This window comes from Cuculus canorus, chromosome 24, assembly GCF_017976375.1.
Source record: "Cuculus canorus isolate bCucCan1 chromosome 24, bCucCan1.pri, whole genome shotgun sequence".
NCBI classification, from domain to species: Eukaryota; Metazoa; Chordata; class Aves; order Cuculiformes; family Cuculidae; genus Cuculus; species Cuculus canorus.
Genome location: NC_071424.1, coordinates 5,800,205 through 5,827,968, shown reverse-complemented (window position 1 = coordinate 5,827,968; position 27,764 = coordinate 5,800,205). Strand labels below are relative to the sequence as shown.

Below are 27,764 nucleotides of genomic sequence, written 5' to 3'. Positions count from 1 at the left end.
GGTTGGTGGCCACCAGCCACAGGAATGGGTGGCCAGAGGAGGTGGGTTGGTGGCCACCAGCCACAGGAATGGGTGGCCAGAGGAGGTGGGTTGGTGGCTGCCAGCCACAGGAATGGGTGGCCAGAGGAGGTGGGTTGGTGGCCGCCAGCCCTCGAGTTTGTGGATAGGTGGCCAGGTCAGGTGGGTTGGTAGCCACCATCTACCAGGTTTGAGGTGATCATGTAGGTTGGGGGAGCCCATGTTTAGGTGCCCCCCTGGATTTTTATGCACACACATGATGCCAGAACAAAATGGGGGTCCCCAGGGCTTTCCCCATCCCTGGGGTGCAGGGTGATGCAGAGCAGAGGATGAACGCGGGGGAGGCAGTCGGGATGCAGGGCAGGTGGATGCCTGCGGGTCCCCAACATTCCTGCTCACCAGAAGATCCTCCGCTGGCCTGACAGGCGCTGGTGGTGTTCGGGGGGCCATCGGTAACGGTCTCCGGGCCCAGGTATGACGCGGGCCGGTTCATCCGAGGTCCCACATTTCTAATCTGGTTTGGATGGATTTATTTTTGGGTTCTCGTAACCTAGCAATGGGCACGTGACGTGCGGGGCCTGCGGCAGGGCCACTGCGTTGTCCGCCTCGCCAGCCACTCGTCACCCACCACGCACTGGCCCAGGGATGGGACCCCTTGGGCGCACGTCCCCCCAACATCCATGGGATGGGACCCAGGGCACTGCCAGGATGAAGTTCACAGCCCGGACAGACTTTTCAGGGATGCCAGGCCTTGGAAGTGATGGGGACCCCGCCTTGTAAGCTACTGGCTGTGCCCTGGGGTAAACTGAGGCACAGAGCATGGCTGGAGGGGTACACTGCCCTGATCCCAGTTATTCTATTGCCCAACTGGGAGCGAGGGAAGGGGCACTGGGCTGGGGGTGAGCAAAGCTGGGGGCCTCTACAGCCCCTCTGAGTCCCCCCAAGGCCCACTGTGTCCCCCTGCACCCACTCCCGCTCTATGGCCCCCGCTGTGAACCGGCTCCCAGCCCCTCCTTCCCACCGCTCCCCCACCCCAGGGTCCCTCTCTTCATACCCCCCCACCCTCGCCATTCCTCCACTTTGCTTCCCCACCCATAGCCCCGGAGGGGCTGCTCCCCGCTAGGGACCCTTCCATCCCTTCCCCAGGCGACTGGAGAAACTGAGGCACGGAGAAACACGTGGGGCAGGAACCAGGAGGGGGGAGGGGGGGGGAACTCACTCACCCTCCATCCCGCATCCCGGGGGGGGTCCCACCTGCGCTCCAGCCGGTCGCAATTCCCCGATCTGCGGGAAAGGCCCGTGGGGGGGGGGGGGGGGGGAAGCTGTGCTCGGGTACCGCGGTGCTGGCGGGTGGCGCTTAGGACCCAGCAGCCGCGCGGGTACCGAGCATCCCTCGCCGCAGCGGCTCCGCGGCCCCGAGCATCCCCGCCGGCCCGGGCACCCCCGGCCCCATGCAGCTCCCCAGGGTAGGTGCCGCGGCCCGGCCGACCCACCGGGGCGATACCCAGGGGCTCGGGGGGGTGCGGCTGGGGAGGGAGTGGGGGACACCCCCCCCCACACACACGGGGTGTGGGGGGACCCCAGCCGGGGGCATCAGCGGGGGAGGGGGACACCCATCGCCTGCAGCTCCCTTCTGTCAGCACCCCCCACCCCGAGGGGTGCAGGGCTTGGGGACACCCTCCCCATCAGCACCACCCCCCGAGGGCTCCCTGGGGTGCAGGGGTTGGGGACCCCCTTCCCACTGCGGGAGGAGCCGTGGGTGAGGGGTGCCCAGGTGGCCCCCAGCCCCCCACCTGCACCCGAAGCTGGGTGAGGGTGCAGCACTCATCCTGGGGTGGGGGATCACATGTGGCCCCCAAAGCACAAGGGGTGAACCCAGGCATCTGGGGTGACAGTGGCACCCATCCATCCCTGCAAGCACCCGTGGTCCCCAAGCTCCGGGCGAAGGATCCTGCTGGGGAATTTTGGGTTGAAACCTTGGCATTTGGGGGGCTTTAGCCCCAAAATTGCTCAATTTTGGAGGGAATGAGGATTGTGGTTGAGGAAAGGGTTTGGTGGGGGCCATGGAGGGGGACCTGTGGGCGATGGAGGTGTGGTTGGGGGTCACAGCTGAGCTGAGACCACGTTGGGCTCTTTTGGGTCCCCCCCAGTGTTTTGTCCTCCCCAGTGACAGCTCTGCCCTTCCCGCAGGTGCCCAGAGATGAGGGGGGCCGGGGGTCATCCGTGTGTCCTCTGAGTGGCACCACCATGCCAGCACCCATCCCTGGACCTCAACACAAGGCTGGCAGCAGGCGGGCGAGGATGTGACCCCCTGGCAATGCCCAAACACCTTGAGGATGGGCAATGGGCTGGTGAGCACTGGTGCGGCGGCACAGGATGGAGCCCTCCTTGCCCGCCCCGTGGGCCTGGAATGGCTCTAGGGCAGCGCGGGGTCTCCAGCCCTCCCCAGGCCCTGTGCCCCCCAATGGCACAGCCGATGGCAAACCCAAAGACATGGCCTCAAAATCGGTGGGGCTATTCTTCATGCTGCTCATTGACCTGACGGCCATCGTGGGCAACGCCGCCGTCATGACCGTCATCGTGAAGACGCCGGCGTTGCGCAAATTCGTCTTCGTCTTCCACCTCTGCCTGGTGGACTTCTTGGCCGCCCTCACCCTGATGCCACTGGAGATGCTCTCTGGATCAGCTGTCTTCGACAGCCCAGTTTTCGGCGAGGCCATGTGCCGCGTTTACCTGTTCCTCAGCGTCTGCTTCATCAGTATGTGCATCCTCTCCATCTCCACCATCAACGTGGAGCGGTACTACTATGTGGTGCACCCCATGCGCTACGAGGTGAGGATGACGGTGGGGCTGGTGGCCTGTGTCCTCGTTGGCGTCTGGCTCAAAGCTGTGGCCACCTCCCTCGTCCCTGTGCTGGGCTGGTTGTCCCCTGACCGCCCGCCGGTGCCCGCTGGCCGCGGCTGCTCCTTGCAATGGAGCCGTGGTCCCTACTGCAAGTTCTTCGTGATCTTCTTCGCCGTTTTCTACTTCCTCCTGCCCCTCCTCATCATCGTGGTGGTCTACTGCAGCATGTTCAAGGTGGCACGGGTGGCTGCCATGCACCACGGCCCCCTCCCCACCTGGATGGAGACACCACGACGGCGCTCTGAGTCGCTCAGCAGCCGCTCCACCATGGTTACCACCTCGGGAGCTCCTCGTACCACCCCGCAGAGGACGTTTGGTGGGGGCAAGGCAGCTGCCATCCTGCTGGCCGTGGGGGGCCAATTCCTCTTCTGCTGGTTGCCCTACTTCTCCTTCCACCTCTACACTGCCCTGAGCACTCAGCCCTTGGTGGGGCCGGCGGCTGAGACTGTGGTCACTTGGCTCGGTTACTTCTGCTTTACCTCCAACCCTTTCTTCTACGGCTGCCTCAACCGGCAGATCCGGGGGGAACTGGGACGGCTCCTCACTTGTTTCTTCAAGCAGCCACCTGAGGAGGACCTGCGGTTGCCCAGCCGGGAGGGCTCCATCGAGGAGAACTTCCTCCAGTTCCTCCAGGGCACCGGTTGTCCTGCCGAGCCCCAGCCCCGCACTCCCAGCCCCAAGCAGGACCAGATCCCAGTCGATTTTCGCATCCCAGGGCAGATTGATGAGGACACAGCAGAGGCACCGGAGAGGCGGGAACAGCAGGATGGGAATGGGGTCTTCATGCCAGTGGTGCCCTCTCCCAAAGCGGAGCTGTAGCGTTGGGCTGGGGCCTTGGGGACAAACATGGCTGCAAGGGGAGATCTGGTCTGAGTGTCATGCTGGGCACGGTGGGGACCTGCACTGCCGCTGTGGGGGCTTGGGGGCCCCATGGCACTCGCTGCAATGGGCCATCAGGTTTGGGGATGGGTGGCCGGACGAGGTGGGTTGGTGGCCACCAGCCACTGGGTTTGGGGATGGGTGGCCGGACGAGGTGGGTTAGTGGCCACCAGCCACTGGGTTTAGGGATGGGTGGCCAGGGGAGGTTTGGTGGCCATCACCCCAGGGCAACTGTTGCATGGTAGGGCCAAGTGTGGGAGCCGAGGGGTGGGTTTTGGGGTCACCCCTCTCCTGGCACAGAGCTCAGGACCAGCCTCCCTCACCCCTGGGTGGCCCCAGCGCCTGTGCAGCCAGGAGGTGGCGTGGGAGCGCGGTGCTGTCTCCTCTCCCCAGCCCCGGGGAAGGTGATCCCCCGGGCCCGCCCCACAGCCGGGTGGCCAAGCCCTGTCTCCCTGGGGAGCGTGGGGCAGCCATGTGCCCCTGCCACCCAGAGAACTACATCTCCCACCACACCCCGCGGCAGCCAACCAGAAGTGACGTAACCCCACCGTCCTCCCGTCACACCCCGCAGCGCCGGAGCGGAAGTTCCGCCTCTAGCTTCCGCTCTGTGCCACACGAAGACTACACTTCCCAGCGTGCCTCGCAACACGGTGACCGGATATCCGGTTCCGCCTGCGGGAGCCGCCCGGGCCGAGGGAGGCGAGAGGCGCAGCTCAGCACCGGCGTCGTTCCCCGCCCGCTCCGTTCCGCTCCCCGGCGGCTCGGGCCGCCTCCCCGCCGCCATGGGGTGCACGCTGAGCGCCGAGGACAAGGCGGCGGTGGAACGGAGTAAGATGATCGACCGCAACCTGCGGGAGGATGGCGAGAAGGCGGCTAAGGAGGTGAAACTGCTGCTTCTCGGTGAGGAGGGGCCGGGGGCGGCCTTGGGGGGGGAGTCGGGACTTTAGGGGAAGGTGTTTAAAAGGGAGAGAGGGCTGAGGTCTCCGTGAGGTCTCTGGGGCTTGGAGGGGGTGAGGGAGCCCTTGGGAAGGGAGCTTGGGGATTTCCAGAGCTCAGGAGGGCTTGGGGGAGGGGGAGAGGGTCTTTGAGGAGAGGGTCCACGAGGTTAAAAGAAGGTGAGTGGTGAGCAGAGGGATGGGGAGGGAGGGAGGGAGGGTCTCGAGGGATTCTGGGGGGGGATTAGAGAGGAAATTGGAGGGCTGGGGCAGATCTTGAGAGATCTCAAGGACAGCTGGGGAGGGTCCCGAGGGGTCCCGGAGAGAGCGGATGAGGGTCCCGGGGAGCTGGAGAAGGCCGGGGAGGCAGGGGAGGGTTTCTGTGAGGGGTTCAGGATGATCCGGGGGTGCTGAGGAGAGTCCTGAGGGAGGCTGAGGTGGGTACTGAGGGGGGTTCAGGAGGGTCTGGGGGTCTGGGTAGGGTCCTGAGGGATCCTGAGGGCAGCTGGGAAGGGTCCCAGGAGGTCTCAGGGAGGGCTGGGGAGGGTCCCGAGGTATCTCTTGGGGGTTGTTGGGAAGACCAAGGGCTGCAGAGGTCCCGTGGAGCCCAGGGGATAAGGCCACTCTGAGCAGCAGTCTTTGTGTTGCTGGGGAGGGCTCGGCTCCCGACGATGTCCCCAGCTCCTGTCCCGTCTCCCCACCTTAGTTCCCTGATCCCCTCTGCAGGGTGATAGAGGAGGTGATGGCCTGTCCCAAGCGTTCTACTCGCCTGGGCTGGGGGTTTCCAAGCTATCTGATATGAAACAACCTTCATGTAGCCCGGATGTTACCCGTGCTCCCTCCTGGCTGCTCTGGGGACGGTCCCTCTCTGGTGACTTCGGGCTGGGGCTGTGTGAGCAGAAGGTGCTGCGTAGGTATCCTTTCATTTGCGGGTTTGTGGGACAGAGAAGTAGGGCAACACTCGTGCTCTCACTTGGATACCAAGAGTTGAATACTGGGGCTTGGCTGTTTATGCTCAGGATGGGGTGGGGGAATTAAATAGTCTTATTGGGAGTCAAGTGAAAATGGTCTCTGGGAGCAGAAGCACCCGTGTTGGCTTGTGTGCTGCTTCAGCAGGGATAGGGTAACCACACTGTGTGCTCTGGGCCTTGTGCTGCCACAGATCTGCTGATAGGATCTGACTTTGCGTGGATGATTTAAGCTCCCTGCCTGGTGTTGCTGCCTGGCATGCTCTGCACAGGCAGCTGAGAAAGGAAGTTTTTGCCATTTCCAGCTAAAATATGTTCATGAGTTTTGAGAGGAGCTGAACAGGATATTTCTTTTCGGAAGAACTACAGGTTCTCTTTAGAAGAGAACTCTTGCTGTGTTTGGGGCACGTTTTGGTAGCCATGTTCAGAAGTTTTTGTGAGTGATAACGAAACTTGGGTGCAGGGGAGGCAAAAGCTGCGCATCCCCAGTGTTTGCCAGGTATGGACCAACTCTTGTGCCATTTCTTTGGAGCTTGGTGGGAACTTGGGGCTGGGCAGAGCACTGCGTAGAGTGTGTGTGCACCATCTCCTTGTGTAGGTCTTCCTCTTCTGGCTTCTGTGTTGGGTTTCTTTGTCATGCTGATGTTTTCCATCTCTAGGAGATGGATTGAGTTGAGGGCAATGGCATTGAGTGTCCCTGGTTAGAACAGGGTGTGTTAACAAACAGTTCTGCTCTCCAATCGATCCTTGTCCTGAGAATGCTTTTTCTTTTCCATCTTGCCTGTTTTCACTTGTATCCTTGCAAGAAGCCCTCCAAGGCTTGTGAGCTGCGTATGCAGAAAACTCCTTGGCTGTGTGTCAGGATAATCCTCAATTCTCTGGGGGTTTGTTTTGCCGTTAGTAAGCAACACTTGCAATTTCTCCAGGTGGAATAATTCTCCCTTTGTGTTTTTGTATGTTGGTTTTTTTTCTTTGCAGTGTTGTATTCTTTGTGGCAATATTGAAAAGACACTGGGGGCTTCTAGTTGGAGCGAGTGGCAGAAGGGAGGGGATGCCCAAAAGTTTGCACAACAATGGGTTTCAAACCACTAAAAAAGACTTTTAAAAGCACAAAGAGCAATTGCTTTTTGGACTTCTGTTGACTTTGGATGGCAGGAAAATATGATTGCTGCGCTTCTGAGTGTGGCTTTAGATAGGGGCTTGTGCATGTTGGCACTCCGTAGGAGCACTGCTGAACAGTTGGATTTGCACCCGGTGCAACACTAGAGTCGCAAGCTGTCTGCCCTCATTTGAAAACTATGCCAGTCTGGGTTCAGGTCTGTAACCTGCAATCTCTGGAATGTCACAGGTTCGTCATGTTCAGATTTACCGCAGCAATCACCGGTGATCAAAGGGAGCGCTGAAATGTGCTCTTCCCGTGTACAGCCCTGTTCCTGGGCAGGTAAAGCTTGACAGTTAATTGCCAGCAGGAAATATCGGCAGTGGGAACAAACATCCTTTCAGCCAGAAGAGGATGAAAAAGTCCGTGAGGTTTTTTCCATTGTTTGAGCAAGTGTTTTTTTTGTTCACAATGTGGTATTTAAATGCCTGTGATCCATAACGCCTTGTGTCGTTAACTGGTTGTGGGAGATCATGCGGTAGTTTATGTAAGCAGAGTGAGCCATTTGCTGAGGCGGGGATGGATGGAGAAATGCATTTATTGGAGAAGTTGGGAGCCCATGCGCTCTCCCAGGCTGCCCCAGTTCAGGATGTGCAGTTGTGTGACATGAGGGAAGGCTCCTGTTGGGTGGTGGTTCTTTCCTAGCTCTGCTAACCCAGCCAGGGAGTTAGGAGAGATTGGGTTGGTGACAGACCTCAAATTGGGAGAGTTTTGGTGCATTTGACTTCCTTTCCCACAAACCTCTTGTTTCCTGGGACCGAGGAGGAAGGGGCCGTGGTTCTGGCTGTACACTCCCTTCTTCCAGGAGCTTCTGCATTTCAGTTGTGGAGCGCCTTGCGCCTGGGAGGTAGTCTCTGACGGGGGGGTACTTGGTAAGGCTGATCCTGGAGCTGATTGTGTGGCAGCTTCTCCGCAGGGATTTCGTGTCACTTCACGTTTCCCTTTCACAGCTCCAAAGCTTTGGGTTTTTATACAACAAAAGCAAACCTGAGCAGTGCGTGGTGACAGATCCAAGGTCACGCCAACCCTTGAATACCATCAGCACGCAGCAGATGAAGGCTTCCTACAGCCAAAGCCAGCACTCCTGGGATGCCGGGAACAACCTGGGAGCTCACGTCCTGCTGAACACTGCCTCTTTCCTCCTAGTCTTTCTCCAGGATAACACCACTCTGCAGGTGCGGGCATGCACTTTTGCTGACGTAGAAACCTGTGGGTTTTCCAGTTGGGATGAGCATCCAAACTGGAGGAGGGTGCAGGAACTCTTCCTGCATAATTTAGGTGCTGATCTGGATCTGTAGCTGCTCTCTTCAGTACCTTGGAAGGTCTGGCACATCGTGCTGTGTCTCAGGATGGGGGTTTGTGTGACAGCAAGTAACAAAAGCTCACTGCTGGATGCACGGAGTTGTCCTGGAGCCAGATCCAGCCAGAGTTGCATTGCTGCGCAGCCAGGGCTGTGCACATTGGCATTTCTGTGGTGCCGGCTCCGTGGGTGCAGCCAGAATTGGGCTCTTTGCCTCTAGACCCTATTGCTATTTAGCCTGTTGCAATTGCACTGGGTTTGGGTACTTGGTTGAAGTGATATTGCTAGTTAATGCAAAAATAATTAAAAGCATAAGTTTGTTATAAAATCGCCTTCATCTACAGAACTAACGGAGTTCTGCTGCACCCTGAGGCCTCAGCTTCTTCTCTGAAACTGATTTTCCGCCTTTTTTTTCCTCTCCAGATTCACTAGGCCTTCCTTGGCATGGGTGCTTCATGAGATTTGGTTATGTTTTGGTCAGCCATGGAGAAGAGCTTTCTCGAGATGCAAATCAGGGCAAAGCGGTAGTATTTGTAATATCATTAACGAGGAGCAGCTTCCCAAAGTACAACAGCATTGTGGGTCCCTGTTTTGGAGGGATGGTCAGGGTGTTGGACATTGGTTTTGGAGCTGCCTGATGCACTTTAAAGGCTGCTGTGAGGTGCTGGGTCTCTGGCTCTGGTTAGACTAGGACTGTGTCTTCAGCTTTCCAGGGTTGTCCTGGCCCTGCAGTGCTGTCTGCTATTCTGAGCACCCTGGGATGCCGGAGCTGACACAGTGCCCCTGCCTGAGGACCTGCAGGGAGCTGTTGTCCTCTTTGATCTGTGAGGTCTCTGGAGCTTTCCTCCCACGAGCTCTTTTTGAGGTGCACAGTGTGTGTCTTGTGACTTGTAGCCATGGGAAGGTTTTTCTCGAATGCAGCCATTGGGCTCAGCATTGAGCTGTGTTTTCATGAGACAAAAATTAAATACCTCAATCTCTAATCAGCGTTAGGAGGCCCCGGTGGGAGTTGTGATGAGAACAGTTCAGCGCCTGGCTCCCAGCTAGCATAGTGAAAGGTGCTCTTGGATGTCTGAGATGTCCCAATCTTGGTGCAGAAGTGTCCCAGCCATGCAGGGACCACTTTCCAGCAGAGATTACTTGAAGCACTGTGATAACAGGTCAGATCATCTCTCGAAAGACACAGTGCTTGTCATTTCAGCGAGTTCTTGGAGGACCTGCTGCACTTGTGCTCTGCTGAGATGGAGGTAGAGTCTGTCTCGGTGCCGGTATTCCCTTTCTTCAGATGTCAGAGCTGCCTCTCACAGCTGTGTTTTCTAACCTGCCTGGGGGAGGATCTGGCGCAAGGATCCCTGTGTACCTTCTGCCTGGCAGTTCTGCCCTTCGCCCACGTAAAACAGATGCAAGGCAGGCAAAATGTTTCCTATCTACAAAACAATCATTCTTCAGAATGGCTTCACCTCCCAAGTTCTCTGAGGAATTGGCTGTGGTTTAATCGGGGTAACTGCAGCTCAGGAAAGGGATGGGATTGCCCTGCTGGAAGCTGCTGTGTAGGTGCCAGTGGCTGCTTTTTGCACGGTGGCGCAGCCAATGCCATAGCTCAGCTGTGGGATGAGAGCTCTATCTGGTTCGTGCTGCCGGGGTTGTGTGTTCATCACGTGCCTGTGGAAGGACAGACAGACAGATGCGTTTGGGCTCAGCATGGGGAGCTGGGGACTGACAATTTATAACACGTGGCTCAGCCACAGATGGAGCGGCTGGCTGGGGAACTGGGATTTCATCCTGTCCTCCAGGAGCCCCCTGGACATGGTTCAACTTTCATTAAATTCTGAGGGAGAACGTTGAAATCACTTTTCTTGGCAGAGGAGAGTGTGCTGCAAAGAGGGATTTTTTTAATTAGAACATGTTTTTTTGTCAGAGTTTTGAGCTGTGCTTACAAGATGCTCCTTGCTTCAGGTAGACGAGGCACTTGCTCCTCACGCAAGCGGGGTTGAGCAGCAGTCTTTATGGCTTAAACAGGGTTTGTGTTCGACATGACAGGGAGATGCTGGTTATATTCTCTTTGTAAAGGTGGTGGCAGGGCTTGGTGACGCCCGCCTCCATACTGTCACCTTTTGTTCCCCATAGCCATCCTATGCCTGTATCCTATTTCATGTTTTCTCAGGTGGTGTTTGGTCACTTCTCTGCCTGTTGTAACCTTCTCCCATTACCAGGGTGGCACTGCCTGGGTTTGCTTTAAAAACAAACACTGAGCAGGCTCCAAATCTTGGGGTGAACAGAGGTGCTGGCAGAGCTCAGCCTCCTGTAGCTGGGGTCTCCATCCGACGCCGGCTCCCTCGTGGCTGAGGAATGAGCTCTCCCCCAGCAGGAGCTAATGGTCTGTTCCCCGCCTGTCTGCTTATTTGGATAAGTGTTTCTAAAAACTCAAGGCTCTTGTCCCTGTGTTGGATTCAGTGGGTGTTTGTTTAAAAACAGGCCTATCACAAGAAGAAACTCGATACTCAGGACACCACGCTGATGAAAGCCTTTTCCAAACCCCTCTCTTCCCACTGTTCCCTCCCTTTCCAAGTCACCTCTTGCTTTCTGATATAGTTACCATTTTATAGGCCCTTTCTCTGGTTTATTCCACCCATGCTGGTATCCAAGCAGACAAGACAGTGCTTTTTAATCCCGTATCCCTGAGAGCACCCACTTGTGTGAGTCCTGCCTGAGAAGGACTGGTGTTCCTGCATTATTCCGTGGCCTTCTGAAGATGAAATAGCTGCTGCAGAGTGCATCTTCAGGAAGACTCTCGGGTCAGGTTAGGGAAAATATTTGCTATGTTTGTGATGTGCTGTGGCACTTTGCTGTGAGTCGCTCCCCACGTTCCAGTTTGGGTCTGACTGTGAAAATGTCGGTGTGAACAGAAGGAGCTGTAGGTGGGAAAGGGGAGCCCAGGAGGCCCAGCTGGGAGGGATGTTTGTTTGATCACCAGCCAGAAGCCACATCACGGCAGCGTGTTGCCTGTCAGTGGGTGTCATGAGTCCACACTGCTCACCAGCAGGCGCAATTAGTTCCAAACACTCCCAGGAGTGGTGGTCAAAAAGCTGCAAAAACAACTGCAAACCAGAGGGCCCTGGCTGGCTCCTCACTGTGTCGCTTCAAATGCAGCAGTGGAGCCTTTTCCTGAAGAGGACGAGGTGTTTGTGGCTGATTTTGAAAAGAATTTGGTTCAGGGGGAGGGAATTTGGGGCTTCCTTGGTGAGCACCTAGGATGCTGGTTGCTGGTGACAGTTTATTTGTAGTTATCACGCTTACAGTTATCACCCCTGGACCAGTTGGCTGTTCCACATTGGGAATAAAAGGCTTCTCTTCCACCTGGGAAATGTTTCTTCATGTGTTTGGGGTTGTGGCTCTTGGCAGTTTCTGTTGTGAGAGCCCTTCTTCCCCGTGCAGGCAGAGGTTGTGCTGCAGAGCTGGGATTAGCTGGTATGGTTTTTAGGGTCTTGCTCCTCAATTGGATTTGAACTTTGATTTAGTTCTGGCCATGGATGAGAACAGTTTTGTGCAAGAAATTCTTTTCTATCACAGAATCATGGAATAGTTTGGGTTGGAAGGAACCTCAAAGCCCATCCAGTTCCAACCCCCTGCCATGGGCAGGGACACCTCCCACTGGACCTGGTTGCTCCAAGCCCCATCCAACCTGGCCTTGAACCCCTCCAGGGATGGGGCAGCCACAACTTCTCTGGGCAACCCAGGCCAGTGAGATTGAAACTGGATGGATTGTTAGGTCCCCTCTGATCCAAACCACTCTATAATTCTTTGATCCTTGAAGTAAAACAAGGCTGATGCCCTAACAGTTTCAAGGTGAAAAGAAAAAAGCTTATGAAACACAGTGCATGGGAGCTCAGGGGTTAGTATTTGTTGTGTGTTATGGTTTCAAGTCTTAATTTTTCCGGCTTATGCAAACAACATTTTAGGGCATATTGAATAGCTGAATCATGTGTATAAGACAACCTTCCCACATGAAAAAAATCGGGGGATTAATCGGATTCATATGGAGAATAACTGCAATAGCCTGTGTGTGCCAGGCTGGTGATCTTTTATGATCCTGTGAAAGCAGAGGGGAAATGTGTGGCCCCTTGGCGCATACCATGGGGTTGTTCTGAGGCTGAATTGGCCAGAGCCACCTGGACACAGCCCCTGCGTTGCTCACCTCCTCGTTTGGAAATCCTTCTCCAGGACTGTTCCTGAACATCTTTCAGTTACCTTGTGGGGTGAAACTGTCCCCTGCAGCCCTTTGTTCAAAAGCCTCTTGAAATCATACTAGAGCTTGTGTAACTTCTTATTTCAAAATTACATTCCTTAAACAATCCCCTGGCTTTATTTCATCCAGAGGCAGTGACAACTTTATGTGGTTTATCCTATAACGTTGGGACCTGATGTCTCTGCAGTTAAGCTTCACTTAGCCTGTTTTATTGGTATCTCTTGTTTTTCACAATGTGGTTAGTCTTGTAAAGGTATACTTGTCCACCTGAGCTGTCCTTGTTCCTGTAGCTGTATTTTTGAAGTCTGCAGATATTGCCCCATTTTCTCTAAAGTTTTTTCCCTTGTCCTGATTCTCAGTGTTTGATTCTGTAGCTTGTTGAGCCCCTCTTGGCCTCGTGATATTCCAGAACTTTCGTGAGGTGCATTGAATTAATAGAAACCTTGATGGGGCAGATGTTGGCAGGCATGGCAGTTCTCCCTTGCTTGGAAGGAAGCAAGAAGGTGAGGGAATTGGGATTTGAATTCAATGTGTTGAGGTTAGAAACCAGGAGGAGGAAAGTGGTAGGAGGAGAAGCTGATGGTTCAGCCTTCCAAGCAACGCAGGTGCGCAGGTACAGGGGCTGCAGGACGGGGTGTGTAGAGTCTGAGAGCCTTTCCTGGTTTGTGTTCCACCTGGAGAGAAGTGTTGTGGAAACCTCTTGTGTATAAAAGAAAGTATTTGTGTGCGCTTGACAGGGTGGGATGTTAGATGAATGTTGGCAAGAGGAAACATCTGTTTTATCAGATAAGGTTGGCCAGGTTTTGTGATGGTTTGAATTGCTCCTGCTCCATGCTCACAATGGCTCCCCTGATACCTTAGGGGCTGGGCTCTTGACAGCATTGTTGTGCTATCAATTGAGCCCCTCTTCGGTCTGTCCAAGGGGAGATGGTTCAGGTTGGCTTCTGTGGGCAGGTTGTAACCACAGCCAGGCTGCTCAGTGTCACTTCACAGCTGTGCCTTGGCACAAACGGATCTGGTCATCTCCCAGGTCTGCAACAGCCTTGCAGCTTCAGACTCTTCAAGTGCAACATCTGGGGTTATTCCTGAGCTGTTTAAGAAGGGATATTGGAAATACTGAAGTTCCCATGGATGTCAGAGTGTAGCAAGGATTGCAGCCTCGCCCTGCCTCAGGAATGGTCTGGCAAAGCCTCCACCAAACCCCTACGGAGATTCTGAAGCCGATAGGGGCTGTTGCTGTAGTTACAAGCTGTGTGAGCTCTGCTTTAGAGGATGAGAATCGGGAACGTGTCAACCTATTAATTTTTCCCTTCCTTGCTCATGCTCTAATGGATATTCCAGGTGCATTTCTTCTGTGTCTCCAGTAAGAATTTGTTCAGCAATGACCTGTTTTAAGAAACTTTCAGATTCTGCGGGGCTTTTCCCTTTAATAGGGGGTGGGAGGTGGGGGGAATTCCTCACCTGAAGGTTTAATGCAGTTTTAATACAGCTTTAGGAAAGAAGCATTTACAGTAAGATAGCTCATGCCTGCTGAAGCAGTGACCTGGTTTCTCGTGTCTGGAAGACATTGGCAGTCCTTGACCTACCCTCCTGTTTCCCGAGCAGGGTGGATTAGGTAATAGGTTTGAAAGCAAACGTTTTAAGAGTGTAGCTGAGTAGACCTGTAATTCCCAGTCTAAGCTGTGTTTTGGTAGCTTGCTTGTTGCTGTCTTCCCTGTAATCTCCAGCGTGTGGACGTGCCAAGTTACTTGCTTCCCATGTCCTGCTACAGGAAAGCCTCTGGCTTCCTCCGGGGAAGTGGTTGGGTGATAATTTCCCCCCTTTGTATGCATCGCTCTCCCAGGGCCAGGACTAATACAGCCTGAAAGCTGCTCAGGTTCTTTCCTCTCCCTTCCCCCCTCTACAAAGGGAAAAGGGGCTGTAGGACTTCACGCAGGGCTTGCCATGCTTTGAGAGAGAGCTCAGCGCTGGTCAGTGGTGCCAGGCTCCCAGCTAAGCAGTTGGGATCTGTAGGAGCCACAGTCCCTCCAGGCTCAGTCTGGTTTCCGCAGGGAAGGGTTGTGAGCTGTAGGATGCCTGGAAGAACACGAACTTTGCATGTTCTGCAAGAATATAGCATTGGTCAAGCAGGGCCAACCACCATCGTGAAAAGCAGCAGATGCTTTGTGACAGAGTGGCTGTTCTTTGTGTCCAGACTGTGCAAGTAGAGCTGTGGGATAAGTGGGTTCCTTGCTGCTAATTTGGGAAAAGAGAAGTTAAGACTTCTGAAACAAATTTTCTGTGGAGTTACAACATCCCCACTTAGGTCAGCTGGGTTTCTGGTGACGAAATGTGATCCCTGTGTGACTGTGCTAATCAGAGCAAAAAGGAAGGGTTGGCTTTTCCTTTTATAGAGAGGAACATACCAGCAGTGCTCAGACTGTCACATTTTTTTTGAACCGGGAAGATGCAGTGTCGTGTTTCATGATTTTTGAACTCTTTCTGCTTCCCACCTGGTCCTGTGTTCCCAGGGACTGGGTGCTTCATGTGCGAGTCCATCAGAATTTCAGTGTAACTCAATCACTATGCACTCGGCATCTTAATTTCTAATGTGAAGCATTGGTTTCCGTAGGTTGGAATGGTGTTCCAGCAGCATTTCAATTCCTTCTCCTTTTTTCCCCTGCTAAAGGTACTTGACTGAAGGCATAAACCACTGTAAGTGTAAACACCGTGTTTCAGAGTCGATGAAGCTGCTTGGTCGCAGGGAATAAAGGGTGCTGGTTAAAAGCTGTTTACCGAGCAGGTTCAATATGGATCTCTTTGTGCAATCCCTTTTCAGACACTCCACTGAGCTGGGAAAAGGATACCGGCTGCTTGCGGAGTGTGGATATCCGTAAATGTTTAGAGAAGTTCGAAGCATCAAAGAACAGAAGTGAGACCTGGAAATGTTGAAGCTTGGTCTGGGAAGTAGGAGTAAAGGCAAATGATTGTGGGCTTTGAGCTGGCTAGTGGGTAAGAGAAGGGTGAAAGCATAGCATCCTGGCTTGGATCAGCCATGGGGTGGCCAGCAGGAGCAGGAAAGGGATTGTGCCCCTGTGTGGAGCGATGGGAAGGCCACACCTTGAATCCTGGGTTCAATTTTGGGCCCCTCATTACAAGAAGGACCTTGAGGGGCTGGAGAGTGTCTGGAGAAAGGAGCAGAACTGAGAGGGGTCTGGAGCCCAGGGGGTTTGGGAGTGGCTGAGGGCCCTGGGGCTGTTTAGTCTGGAGGAGGCTGAGGGGAGACCTCATTGCTTTCTGCAGCTCCTAGAAAGGAGGTTGTGGTGAGGTGGATGTTGATGTCTTCTTCCAAATAGCAAGTGATAGGATGAGAGGAAATGGCCTCAAGTTGCACCAGTGGTAGTTTAGATTGGGTGTCAGGAAAAATGTCTTTACTGAAATAGTAGTGAAGCACTGGCAGAGGCTGCCCAAGGTGGTGGTAGAGTCCCCATCTCTGGAGAGTTTCAAAACCTGTGCGGCTGTGGCACTTGGTGACATGCTGTAGCAGACACAGAGGGGTCAGACTGGCTGCTGGACTGGATCTGGATGAGCTTAGAGGTCTTTTCCAACCTTGATGATTCTATGGTTCCATGATAGACCCAAGGCAAGAGAAGCCTGAAAAAGCCCTGTGCTGTGTGGAATAGATCAGGGCAGTGTTTGCATGTTTTTTTTTTTTCCCCTCACTAATTGAGATGAGACCCTGACTGTTGTTGGCCACCTCATCTCAGCAGAAGCTGCCACGCCATTGGGAGCTTCTGGCAAATGATTCCAGAGCTGGAGGGCAGACGTTTTTAAATGACCGTTTAATTAGTTACCTTGTCTGGATGGCTCTTGCAGGAACAGAGAGTGAGTCTGGAAGAGGATCTGGAACATCAGGAAAAACTCCTTTAGGACTAACGTCCCAGAGGAGGTGACTTACTGCTTGGCTGTGCCCTTGTAGCTGTGACTGCCATCAGAGCATGCTATAGGAGACAGCTCTGGGTTGTGTGTTGGTAAGGAGAAAAGTTTAGAGGATGTGGGTTGGCTGTTTTGTGTCTCTTCTTGTCCTTTAGAAGTAGCAGGGTGAAGAAGTAGCACCCTTCCCTCTGGGAGCAGGATTGCAGCTCTCTTCAGCTGCTTGGAAGTGAGAAGGGAAGGAGTTAAATGAGTACAGTCTGCATTAGTGCTGTGTAACCCACTTGGCTGTGTTGTCATGGCATAATTGTATCTGATGCTGTTTTGTCAGTCAAATGACAGGTAATGCAAGTTCAGCGCTGGCTGCTGCGCAGCAGATTATTTTAAGATAATCTGAGGAGGAAGTGACAGCAAATGTGATGCTGAAAAGTGAAAACCAAAGAAGTTATGTTCAAAAGTCTCTTCTAGAAATTCCCGTTGTTGGGACTCTGGGCTGACATGGCTGTTACGGGACTCTGAAGCTTTCAAAATGCAGCACCTCGATATGTGGAAGGTGGCTGTGGGAAATAAAGATGAGGTTTGGTGTTTCTCCTAGAGTGGAAGCGCTGAGTCAGTAGAGCCTTAACATTTTCACATCTGACCACAAATGCTGCTGTGCTGAGTGCCCAAGCAGCACATGGATATTATCAAGCCCTTGCTGATGCATCTCTGTTCAAATCCACGCAAGAGGAGAGGCCACAGGCATGTTGGCAACTGGGAGAAGAGGCTAGCAAAAGTTGTTCTTACAAAAGAATAACTGCCTGCTGAAGGGAAGGATATTTCCTGCAACCTGCTGCCTTTGGATAGAGCCGTGCTGGCATAGTGTGCTTCAGCTCTCAGGATTTCCTTGGGTGGAAGGTGTTAGCTCCAACGTCTGAGCAAATTTTGGAGGATTCTGCTTAAAACATACTTTTCCCCCCCCCCCCCCTCCCTGCTAACACTTCTTGGATGGCTTTGAAGATGGAACCTACTTCATACTGCCTGCTTTACAAGAGCTGAACTGGCAATAGCTTTTCTTTAAGGCTTGAGGGAAGGGAAGAAAAAATATTGGATTGCCTTATGCTTAGGAATAATTTAAAAGTTTGAAATTCTTTGGTTTGTGGACATTTAACTTGGCAGCCTGGAAGTATTTTGTCCTGAGAGGCTCTAATCTAGTAACCCTTGAACCTAGGCTAATTGATTTAAATTGCACTACATGCCGTCTTGGGAATAGTTTTCTTGCTGTGCAGGGCAGCTCTTAGTGTTGCAGTCTCTTGAGGGGGATGCGGAGACAGATAAACTCAGGCAGTATCTCAGCAATCAGCAATTAGAGTGTTGGTGCTCTTCGATTTGCATCCTTATGGTGGCTGGGGGAAGGGGTGCACCCTGGGAGCTGTGTGAGAGAGGCACTGGCGGGTACTTGTTAAACGCAGCATGTTTCTCTTCTCTCCCATCTATTTCCTTGTGTAAAATAGATCCAAAGAAGCAGAAATCCTTCTCCAGCCACTCAGTGATGGAGCTCTGACTCAGCAACACCTGCAAATGGCTATGATGAGTTTAGGCAGTGTTTGACTTGAGTTTCCTCGTGCTTGGCACCCCGAGAACCTGCCACGAAAGAGCTTGCCCTGCTGTGAAGGCTCTGACTGTGCAAAGAGGCTGATATGCGTTTGCTCTCCTCAGCCACCAAGAGCTGTAAAAATATTTGGCCACACTTGTTTGGTTTGAAGCTGTCTGAGTGTAGATGGGAAATGCACCTTCAGCTTGGGAATGACCTGCTGGGGAAGCTTTCTGTTGTCATTTAATACAGCAGCACATCCTCAGGCATCTTCATCAACACTTGGGAAGTGACTGGGATGAACTTGGGATTGGAAATACAAGTGAGGCTGCAAAAGCTTTGTTGTCCTCCTGCGGTCCCAATGGCCAATGACAGCTCTGGGCATGAGTTGGTAGAACGTGATCACAGCTGGGGAATGAGCCGTTTGTCCCTGACTGTCGGAGAACAGCAGTGGTTTACTTCTTCCCTGCAACTGCTGCAACCTACGCCTCAGCATTCTTGCCAGTTCTTTTAATCATCCGAAAGGGCTTTGCCAGTGATATTGGAAAGAACCTGAAGGAATGTGGAACAACCAGGCTAAAAGGTGTACGAGATTGCAGCCAAGGAAGCAGTTTGTACCTATTGCACACACAAACCCAGCAAAGCATCATCTTATCCTTAGGGGTTTGATTACTTGGGGAATTTCCTTCATATGACACAAAGTTGTAACACTGGGAAGAGAATTTTGCTCCGTGCTGCTGCTTTCACCCCCTTCTTGTGGTGCTGATCTAGGAGCCTCTGGAGGCTGTGAGAATGAAACAGGAATGCAGCATTGTCTTCTTTGGCTGTTGAGAGGCTTGGGAAGCTCTTCCTTGGAAACCGTTCTTCCCAAAGCACCAGAAAGCTGTTCTGCTTTTTTCCTGCAGAAGTATCCCACAGCCTGACCTTCTGAAAGCTGGTCTCTCTCTCTCGCTATCTCTCTCTCTCTCTCTCTCTCTCTCTCTCTCTCTCTCTCTCTCTCTCTCTCTTTTTTCCTCCCCCCATTGGTCTAGTCATCTAAAACTGATTTTCTCTTCCAGGAGAGCTTGCCTTGCTGATGGCAGTACCACTGTGGGTGAGCACGCTGCTGTGTTGTGCAGACTTCGCAGGCTGAGACGTATGGTGCCTTGGTGCTGGAAGTGACAGGGAGGGTCTTAGTCCACCCAGGACCTCTTGAGTTGTATATCCAAATCCAGGCAGGCTCAGCTTCATTCTTTTGCCTTCAGTAAACCCAGTTCTGCAGCTCAGAGGAAGCCTCTGAGGCCAAGCAGTCCTAAAGCTGGTACTGGTCTGGGTTGATTGCAGTGAGCTCTTGGTGTCGTGATCGTGTGAGGTGGAGTGATCCAAGACCTACAGACAGGCAGTGACGCCCTATGTGCCTTTTGCACATGTTATGGCAAGGGCAGGCGTGCGGGCAGTGCCACTCAGTCGCTGCTGACTCTGGAGCTCAGGAAACCATGATAACGTGGAGATTTTGAACCCCGGAGCAGGCAGCTGCAGCATTGAGCTGTGCATGCATGTTGGCTGCTGCATGGGTGTGCAGAGGTGGTTTCTGCTCCGTGCCTAAGGGAGGGGGATGCCGTGTGTGGGTGCTCTGTGTTTCAGGAGCAAAAGCTGCGAAACATGGAATAACTCGCTGCTCATTTGCAGCCACATGGGGATAACTCAGCAGCCCCCCCCAATTCCTGGTCTGCAGGGGCTTGGCAAGCTGGGTTTCCCTGCCTTTCTTTAAAGGAATGCTGGTGTCTCAGTGCCACAGCCTGCAGGTCTGATATTTCAGCTGGAAATCGTCCTGTGGCAAAGGCTCATTTCCAAGCAGAACCTTCATGTCTCTTTATCCTCAGTTTCCCAGATTAATAATCCTTATATTGTGGGAAATGATAGAGAATAGAGCTTGTAAATTGATTTACATTTGCTGTGTGCATTCCGCGGGTGGGTGTGTATGGGTGTGCCACGGGGAAGATCCCGGGGTGGCTGGTGGCTGTGGGAACTGGCGCTGACAGCCGAAGGGTGACACCAGGAACCCAAGTCCCTGCTCTTCCTGCTGGTGATTCACAGGCACCGTGGTTGCCACTTCAGGTCTGGACAGGTATCTCCTCTGAGTTTTGCTGGAGCCTTTTCAGAAGAATCTAGCTCGGAAGTGATACTGGTGTGCTGTAGTCCTGGATCGTGGGAGTGCACCCAAGTCTTTCCACTATGGGAAAAACATGTTGGTTTGAATGATTCTGGGCAGTGTTTGGCTGACACTGTGCTAGGTGGAGAAGGGAATTTGACGGATCTGTTATGGTGTTCATGCTCTGACATAATAACGCGTTTCTGGGCTTTAATGTCTCGGGCTACTTCCCCTGGATCTGCAGGAGCTGTTTGTGAGTGAGGTTGAGCTCTCTTCTGGGTCTGTACCTCACACAAGGCTGCATCTGAATTAGATATTCCTTGTAAAAATGCTCCAGGCCCTGCTGTTGCATCTACCTCATTATTCAAGGCTGATGCTTTCCTCTCACACAGCTTGGTGATGGTGCAGAGCTGCTGGTGACGTCGATGCACTTGGCTGTAGGGCTGCCTTGGACTGTAGTTACTGACCTGGAAGGAGGGATGGTGGATGGGCTGTTGGATAAATCCTTGTCCCAGTTTCAGGTCTGCCTCCCAGGTAGCTGGCCTTGGGGATCAGGGAGCTTGGTATGGAAATTCAGAAATCCTAGGTGGGTTTTTAGTAGATGAGTATCAGGACCTGTAAATAAAACCTGGGAATGATGTACCTGTCGATGTGCTCCTCAGTGATCCCTCTGAGGGGCCTCCGTTACCAGCAGCGATGCACAAGTTGTATCTGCCTCCAGGCCCCCTCCCCTTCTGTGTGGGAACTGCGAAGCGTACATTCTGCTTTTCCTTTTAATTTCATGTAGTGGTTAACTGGAATTCTTTTTCTGCATTTCAGGTGCTGGAGAGTCTGGGAAAAGCACCATTGTGAAGCAGATGAAGTAAGTGAACATGCAGGCGTGTAAACCGCATTTGTGTGCAAGATGGAATAGGGAATCTGTAGAGCCCTTCTGGTTTGGCTTGGGAATGACAGCTTGGTTCTCTTCCAGGATTATTCATGAGGATGGCTACTCGGAGGAAGAATGCAAACAATATAAAGTGGTTGTCTACAGCAATACAATCCAGTCCATCATTGCCATCATAAGAGCCATGGGCAGGCTAAAAATAGACTTTGGGGAAGTTGCCAGAGCAGTAAGTACCTCACTAATTTCCCTTTGTCTGAATCTGCTCTGAATTGCATTAATGAATCCTGGAAATTCAGTCCATGGTACTCATAGTGGAAATACATTTGTTACAAGATTCAATAGCCAAAGACCTTTCATAGTCTAATGTATTACTAGCACAGAGTGTTGAGTATTTTACTGAGGTTACAGGTGAGAGCCTTTAGTGATTTGAATGCCCAAAACATAAATAACCCCTAAACCTTTGTCTGAGCTATTTGAATTAACAGAATTCTTGGCTTTGGAGTGAATTGCTTCACATCAGCCCTCAGTGTTCTACAGCATTGTGGCAGGTAGTTTTTAAGCTAGGCCAAGTAAAAACTTAATAGTTTTCACTACCCTTATTTGTCCTCTTAGTCTCTTGGGTGCTTGAGGCCCTGCTTTTCCCAGCCCTTCCAATTCTGCTAATTCCTTGACCTGTTACCAGCATCACCTTCAAAGCTTCAAGGTAGTAGAAATTAGAGTCAGGAAGCCTTGACAGCTGAGGAGGGGTTGAGCAAAGACAGAGTGGGAAGTCAGGGACTCCTGCAAACGTGTAGGATGAAGGAATTGTGTATATTGGGGTAGGGCAGAGGCTGCCCAGCCTGGCACTCCTGCTATCTGGTGCTAACTCCTCATCTTATTTCACTGACCGTATGTCAACTGCAACCAGCTCTGCTGCTTTGTGATGCAGCCATGGATATTTGGAACTTGGGATATAAAATATGCTGGCTGAAGGGCATATCTTTACTGGCATGTTGACCTAGGCTGCTGCCTCAAATGCTCCCTGATGTTCCCTCCACCTTTCCTCTGTGCTTCTTGAAACTGAGTGCTGATCTCAGCCTGCCCAGTGTAGCTGGGAGGAGGGAGATGGTAAAATCCAAGTTCCTTTCTCATTTCACCTGCCCAGCCTAAGCTGGCTTCGCAAAAGCAGAGCACAAGCCGAGTGCAAAGAATTTTTTTGTGTCCCAGTCCACTCTGAAGGGCAAACAACTTGCCACACTTTCCTAGGAAAAGACCTAGGGTAAGGACATCATAGAACCATGGAATCATTAAGGTTGGAAACCGCCTCTAAGCTCATCCAGTCCAGCTGTCAGCCCATCCCCACCGTGCCTATTAGACCATTTCCTGAAGTGCCGTGGCACGGGGCTCAAGTGAGAGGAACCACTGTTGCAAGGATGCAGCCTGTGGTAGTGGAGTCCTTGCTAGGTAGGGAGAGGTATCTTCTATCACCCAAAAGGAGCTGGCAGGTCTGATCACTCTAGAAATAAACATCTCTATGGGATGTAGGTCAACCTGGTGTTCACTTTCAAAATCTGCCTGTTAGCTTGGCTAAGAGTGAGATCCTGCACTAAGACTTCGAAAAGAATTTTTCATGTTTAGAGGCAAATGCTCAGATCCCGACTAGTCCATCCCATCCCCTGATGAAATGCTGAGTTAAGAAGTCAGTCTCCCTTCCCCCTGACAGCTCTTGCAGCAAATGGCAAGTCTGTGAAGCTTTAAACCTATGATCATCCATAACTTGCTTTTGATGCTGCATTTCCCCTTGTTGCGATACCCTATGACACTGCAATAGAAGTTTTCCAGTTTAAACGCTGTTATTTATCATTTAATTCATTAGTCTGTAGCAGCACACTGACATTCTGGCCTTCTTCTAGAAATACTGTGCCACGTTACTGAAGTTCCACGTTTCTGATGTGAATGCTGCCTGTTATTTTGGAGAGGTGGTCCCAAGCAGAGCTTGCCTCTCTGCCTGCAGGAGAGAAATAACTAGGCGATTTGAGGGAGAAGAGTGAATAGACAGTGGGAGAGAGGGGACCACAGTTTCTTAGAGCAGTTCCTGCAGCATCGTTTCTGGTGTTAAGCCTTGCTGTAGTTTGTAAAGGTACAAATATGTGTAGGTCCCAACTTGTTTTGATTTCCCCTCTCCCTGCAGGATGATGCCCGCCAGTTGTTTGTGTTAGCTGGGAGTGCAGAGGAAGGCGTGATGACTGCTGAGCTGGCTGGCGTGATTAAGCGGTTGTGGAGAGATGCTGGGGTCCAGGCCTGCTTCAGCAGATCGAGAGAATATCAGCTGAATGACTCCGCGTCATAGTAAGAAACTGTTACCAGCTTCTGGGCTCCTCACAGCAAGCCAAGTGGTGTTCAGAAAGGGCCAACGTGACCAAAACTGGGGTGGGACTTGGGTGGAGAGTGGGTGGACAGAAACCCCTGATCTAACTGGTCCGGCTTTCCCCATGTTTGGGGTCTTAAGGTGATTTTGTGCTTTAGTCATCAAAGCCATTTATTGTTTGTTTTCCCTGTAGTACTGAGAAAACCACATTCCTCCTTCTGCGCCTGGGTGAATTTGCCAGCCTGTTTTTCATGGAAGTATAACTTAGCTTGCAATAAGAGGGCTTGTTGCAGTAGGGCATCAGCTACGTCACCTTAGTTTTCCCTGTGGATAGGAGTAATGCCTTCTGAAACCAAGCTCCCAATTCAGCTGCCGAATTTGTGATGAGCAACAACTTCCAATAGTGAGCTTTCCTGATATGAGCAGATCAATACTCACACAGTTGTTCTCCTTAACAGCTCTGGCTACGCTGCTGTTCCTGTTGCCCAACACCACACGGGCAGTGCTGTGGGCTGGCTATAAACCTGCTTATCCCTTCTGTTTCAGAAGTGCATGCAATTGCTTAACAATTGGGAAGTTGGGATGAGATAAATAGGCTGCTGCTGGCTGGTTGCTGAGAATTTTGACTGACTGCCTTGTCTAAGAGGCAGGTTAGCGTGTGGGCGAGGAAGGGGGTAATATTTCTTGTAATGAACAAGAAAGAAGCAATTGTTGCTGCTTCTTTTTAAGAAGTTGTGTGCTTGGTCTCTGCAGAACAAATGTTTGACACTTGGACAGGATGATTTGGGGTTAACTCTGCCTCCTGATGTCCGGCTGAAAGCCTGTCTCAATTTAGCCAAGTTTTAAGCCTTTGAAAAAAATTAGTTTGGAAGTGCTTTATAAAGGAACTTCAGATGTATCGCAGCGCAGCTGCCTGCGGGCTCTGTCTGCACAGAGCATATTTTAGCTTGATAATAAGGAAGAATTTCTAAATTAGTAACACCTTGGCAGGCTATCATGGGTTGAGATCAAGGTAAGTGAGTTGACAAGAGGAGGCTTTCTCAAATTCGAAGGGAGAAGAAAGGGTAGATGATGGGGACGATTGAAGGAATAATTTAATGAAAATATGCGGAGAAGAGCAGAAAAGCTTAAGGGCTTCGTGAACAGAGGATCTAGGACAGAAAGCATAAGTGGCTGAGTGGAGCTTAAGGAGGAAGCCAAAGATGGGAATCCTTGGCTTTGTGGTCTTGGTGGTCAGCTTTGGAAGAGGAGGAGGGTGAAGCTTGAGAGAACAGAGCAGAAAGGAGTCAGCAGCAGAGAAGATGGAGAGAGAGGGCGTTACCCTGCTTAGCAGGTGTCCACTTGACTTGACTGCCTTCCAGAGAGTGGATTTCGGAGGGTTATTCCTGTTCCTGAATGTCTGCAATCTGCTCGTGTCCAGTTTGTGGTACTGCTACTTGTAGGCACAACTCTTAACAAACTGCTGTCGTGGGCGGAAAGATTGCAGCCCATTGCTGACACATTGGCATGTTCCCAATAAGCACATCACATCACTTTGCTTCCTGTCCTGAGACCACAGGAAGTTGCTGTAAAGCAGCGTTATTTTGAATTGGTAGCCAAGCAACCCAGCGACTGGGAAACGCTGCCGGTGAGTTCCTTTAGTGCAGAGCATGATCGTGCAGTTGAAGACCTGTTTTCTCCTGCAGGACTCCCACCTACCAGTGTGCAGAACGAGCCTTCGGGCAGTATTTTCTCCTCTCTGCTCAACACGTGGCTCCTGACCTGCTTTATCTTCTGGTGTTACCTGATTAGTTCCCTTGCCCATGTTTAAAAGATGGATCTCTTGTAACCCCTTGTTATCATGTTGTTACTAGCTTTTGTGTTTCCCTCTTAAGTAGATTTCACTTCCCTTCTCCTTTCTTCTAAAATGGGATGAAACTCCAGCGTTTAAATATGTGCCTTGTTTGAGGTGACCGTTTTTCCAGCTGAAATTCAGCATTGTGGTGTGCTTCAAGCCTTGTTCTGGCTGACGGGGTGCTGCTTCTCATCTCACATCCAGCATCGGGGCCTTTGCCAAGACACCCAGAAAGGAGGAAAGAAAAAAGAGGAACATAGGACTGATTGCTTAGGGCAATTAAGTGGCATCAGGAACAAGAGCGCTGCGGCAAAGAGCCAGGGTTTTTAGGGCAGCATCACATTGTTCTGAAAACTTTTCTTCCCACTGTTTCCTGCCTCGCTGAGCACTTCCCCTTGTGTGGGCAGGGATCCTGCCCATCAGAGAGCTGCCCCACAAGCAGGAGGCTGTGTGGAGGGAGAGGAGGCAACCATAATAATGGTATGTGGTAATCCCTGTGCCATGGGTGAGTGTAAGCTCCCAAAGACAGTAATCCAAGCAATCTGTCCTGAAATTGTAGTGGGTTTTGCATATTTTCTGATTTGTGAAGAACAGTTGGGTAACTGGTGGTCAGAACTGTGGATGCTTAAGCACCGCTGTACCAGCTTAGCATCTTTTCCAGGCACCATCTGATAACATCTGTCCAGCGACTGCCCTGCTTATCATTTTGATATTGCAAACATCTCTATTTTCACTCATCTTACACCAACTTTCCATTTTTCTTTAACCGGGAGATGAGCAAATGGCTCTCAGATTGCTGCTTCTGCCTCAAGTCCATGCTGTGAAGAAGAGTTTCAGACCTCTCTCTGCCCGATTCTGGGTGTAGTAGTGACAAACCCTGTGTGGTGGTGCAGCAGTGTGGATACTACAGTGTGTTGCTGTCCTGCATTTAACATTTAGATGTTACTGCGTAACATCTCTGCAGTTACCTCTGGCTGATACTTGGAAGTGTTGGCAAGCAGATCATACTTTTAACATATTCTAGTTTTGCTACTTCTCCTGAAGTTCTTAAAGAAACCAGTCTGCAGATGCTGCAGGTAACTATCTGCAGTCTCTCAGGCAATTAGCATAGTTTCTGATCAACCATTCTCTATTCGGGCATATCTTGCCCTGTTCCCAAGTGGCAGTTTTGGCCTGAATTCCCTTAGATGATGCTGGATAAAACCTAGATTATTTCTATGCGTGTTTTTCCTCCTCTTTGCTTTCAAGCATGGGTACTGTCCTCCCACTTGTATCCTGATGCTTTCCTGTGATTTCTCCTTGAGTAGCACCACCTTGAGAGCACAGTTCAGGCTTGTGAAGCAAGCTTTTTTTTTTAATGTGTGGGTCTGTCTTAGCCAGACGGGTGAGCATTCGACTTAATAGAGGTAAAACGCAACATTCCCTTTTCCTGGAAATCCTGCTCTGGTACTTTGTTTTCTGACCAACCATATGCTGGGCTGCATCAAAAGCAGTGAGACCAGAAGGGTGAGGGAGAGGATTGTCTCCCTCTACTCCATTTTGGTGAGGAACCCACCTAGAGCCCTGTGTCCAGTTCTGGAGCCCTCAGCACAGGAAGGACATGGATCTGTTGGAATGAGTTCAGAGGAGGCCACAGAGATAATCGGAGGGCTGGAGCATCTCTGCTACGGGAGTTGTTCAGCCTGGAGAAGAGAAGGCTCCAGGGAGACCTTAGAGCAGCTTCCAGTACTGAAAGAGGCTCCAGGAAAGCTGGAGCTGGGGAGGGGCTTTTGATCAGGAATACAGGGATAGGATGAGGACGAGGTGCAATGGTTTCCAGCTGACAGAGGGGAGGTTGAAATGAGAACTTAGGAAGAAATGTTTTCCTGTGAGGGTGGAGAGGCCCTGGCCCAGGGTGTCCAGAGCCGTGGTGGCTGCCCCATCCCTGGAGATGTTGAAGGCCAGGTTGGATGGGGTTTGGAGCCCCTGATCCAATGGGAGGTGTCCCTGCCCATGGCAGGGGCTGGAACTGGATGGGCTTTGAGGTCCCTTCTGCCCCAAACCATTCTGTGATGCAAGGGGAGAGAGGCGGCAGACTTCTGTGAAGGAAATTCACTTAAGTATCGGTTTCACCAGATCTTCCCCACTTCTTGCTGCAGGAGATAATTAATTCTGTAGGAAGAACACTTGTTTTATTTTCAGTTATTTACTTGGCACGGGTGCTTGTGTTAATGTTTCTTGGGAGCTTGGTATGTGGTGCTACAAATTCTGACCCACCTGGATACCAGACAGACATCTTTCACCCTCTGCTCATGTCCCTGGTGAGGGCTGGCTGCTGCTCAGCCTCCGGGCGTGATGGTGGCAGCCTCTCCTCCCTCCCACAGTGCAGGCTGCAGCGAGCCGGTCATAATAAATGCTTTGTATGAATCTTGCAGAGCGTTCAGAGCCATTTTTGGCCTTGAAAGCATTCTTGCCAGCGCTAAAAGGGAACATGACTGAATTGTTAGGAAAACACTGTTCTAAGGTTCCTGTGAGCATGTGGAGGAGGGGAACTCTGTTATCTTCACCATCTGAAAGCTTTTTGCTTTGGAACATCCCTGTCCTGCAGCCAGTGTTCCTTAGAGGAGACTGAGCGTGAGGTGGGATGACACAGAAGCTGGCAGGTTTTCTGATGAGACTGGAACTGTGAATCC

General features: G+C 51.8%; 2 protein-coding genes across 3 annotated transcripts in view; both read left to right on the top strand.

Moving 5' to 3' along the window:
- Positions 1-581: 581 nt before the first annotated feature.
- Positions 582-4,303, top strand: GPR61 (G protein-coupled receptor 61). 2 transcript variants are annotated; one of them, XM_054087354.1, is made up of 2 exons: positions 582-794; positions 2,209-4,303. In XM_054087354.1, exon 2 carries the CDS (start codon positions 2,395-2,397, stop codon positions 3,739-3,741), a length of 1,347 nt encoding a protein of 448 aa, XP_053943329.1. In that variant the 5' UTR covers positions 582-794; positions 2,209-2,394; the 3' UTR covers positions 3,742-4,303. The 2 variants fall into 2 exon arrangements, with proteins under 2 accessions (XP_053943329.1, XP_053943328.1); XM_054087353.1 differs by lacking the exon at positions 582-794 and adding an exon at positions 1,348-1,484.
- A 149-nt stretch (positions 4,304-4,452) lies between these two features.
- Positions 4,453-27,764, top strand: part of GNAI3 (G protein subunit alpha i3) — a 30,620-nt gene continuing 7,308 nt past the window's right edge. The window contains exons 1-4 of the mRNA XM_054087357.1: positions 4,453-4,701; positions 20,845-20,887; positions 20,996-21,137; positions 23,082-23,239. Of these exons, the coding sequence (XP_053943332.1) occupies positions 4,584-4,701; positions 20,845-20,887; positions 20,996-21,137; positions 23,082-23,239 (461 nt within the window). The 5' untranslated portion in view covers positions 4,453-4,583. The remainder of the gene's footprint in view (positions 4,702-20,844; positions 20,888-20,995; positions 21,138-23,081; positions 23,240-27,764) is intronic.

Bases quoted from the DNA above. Each gene is read 5' to 3' on its own strand.
- GPR61 (XM_054087354.1), top strand. From the start codon at position 2,395: ATGGAGCCCTCCTTGCCCGCCCCGTGGGCCTGGAATGGCTCTAGGGCA.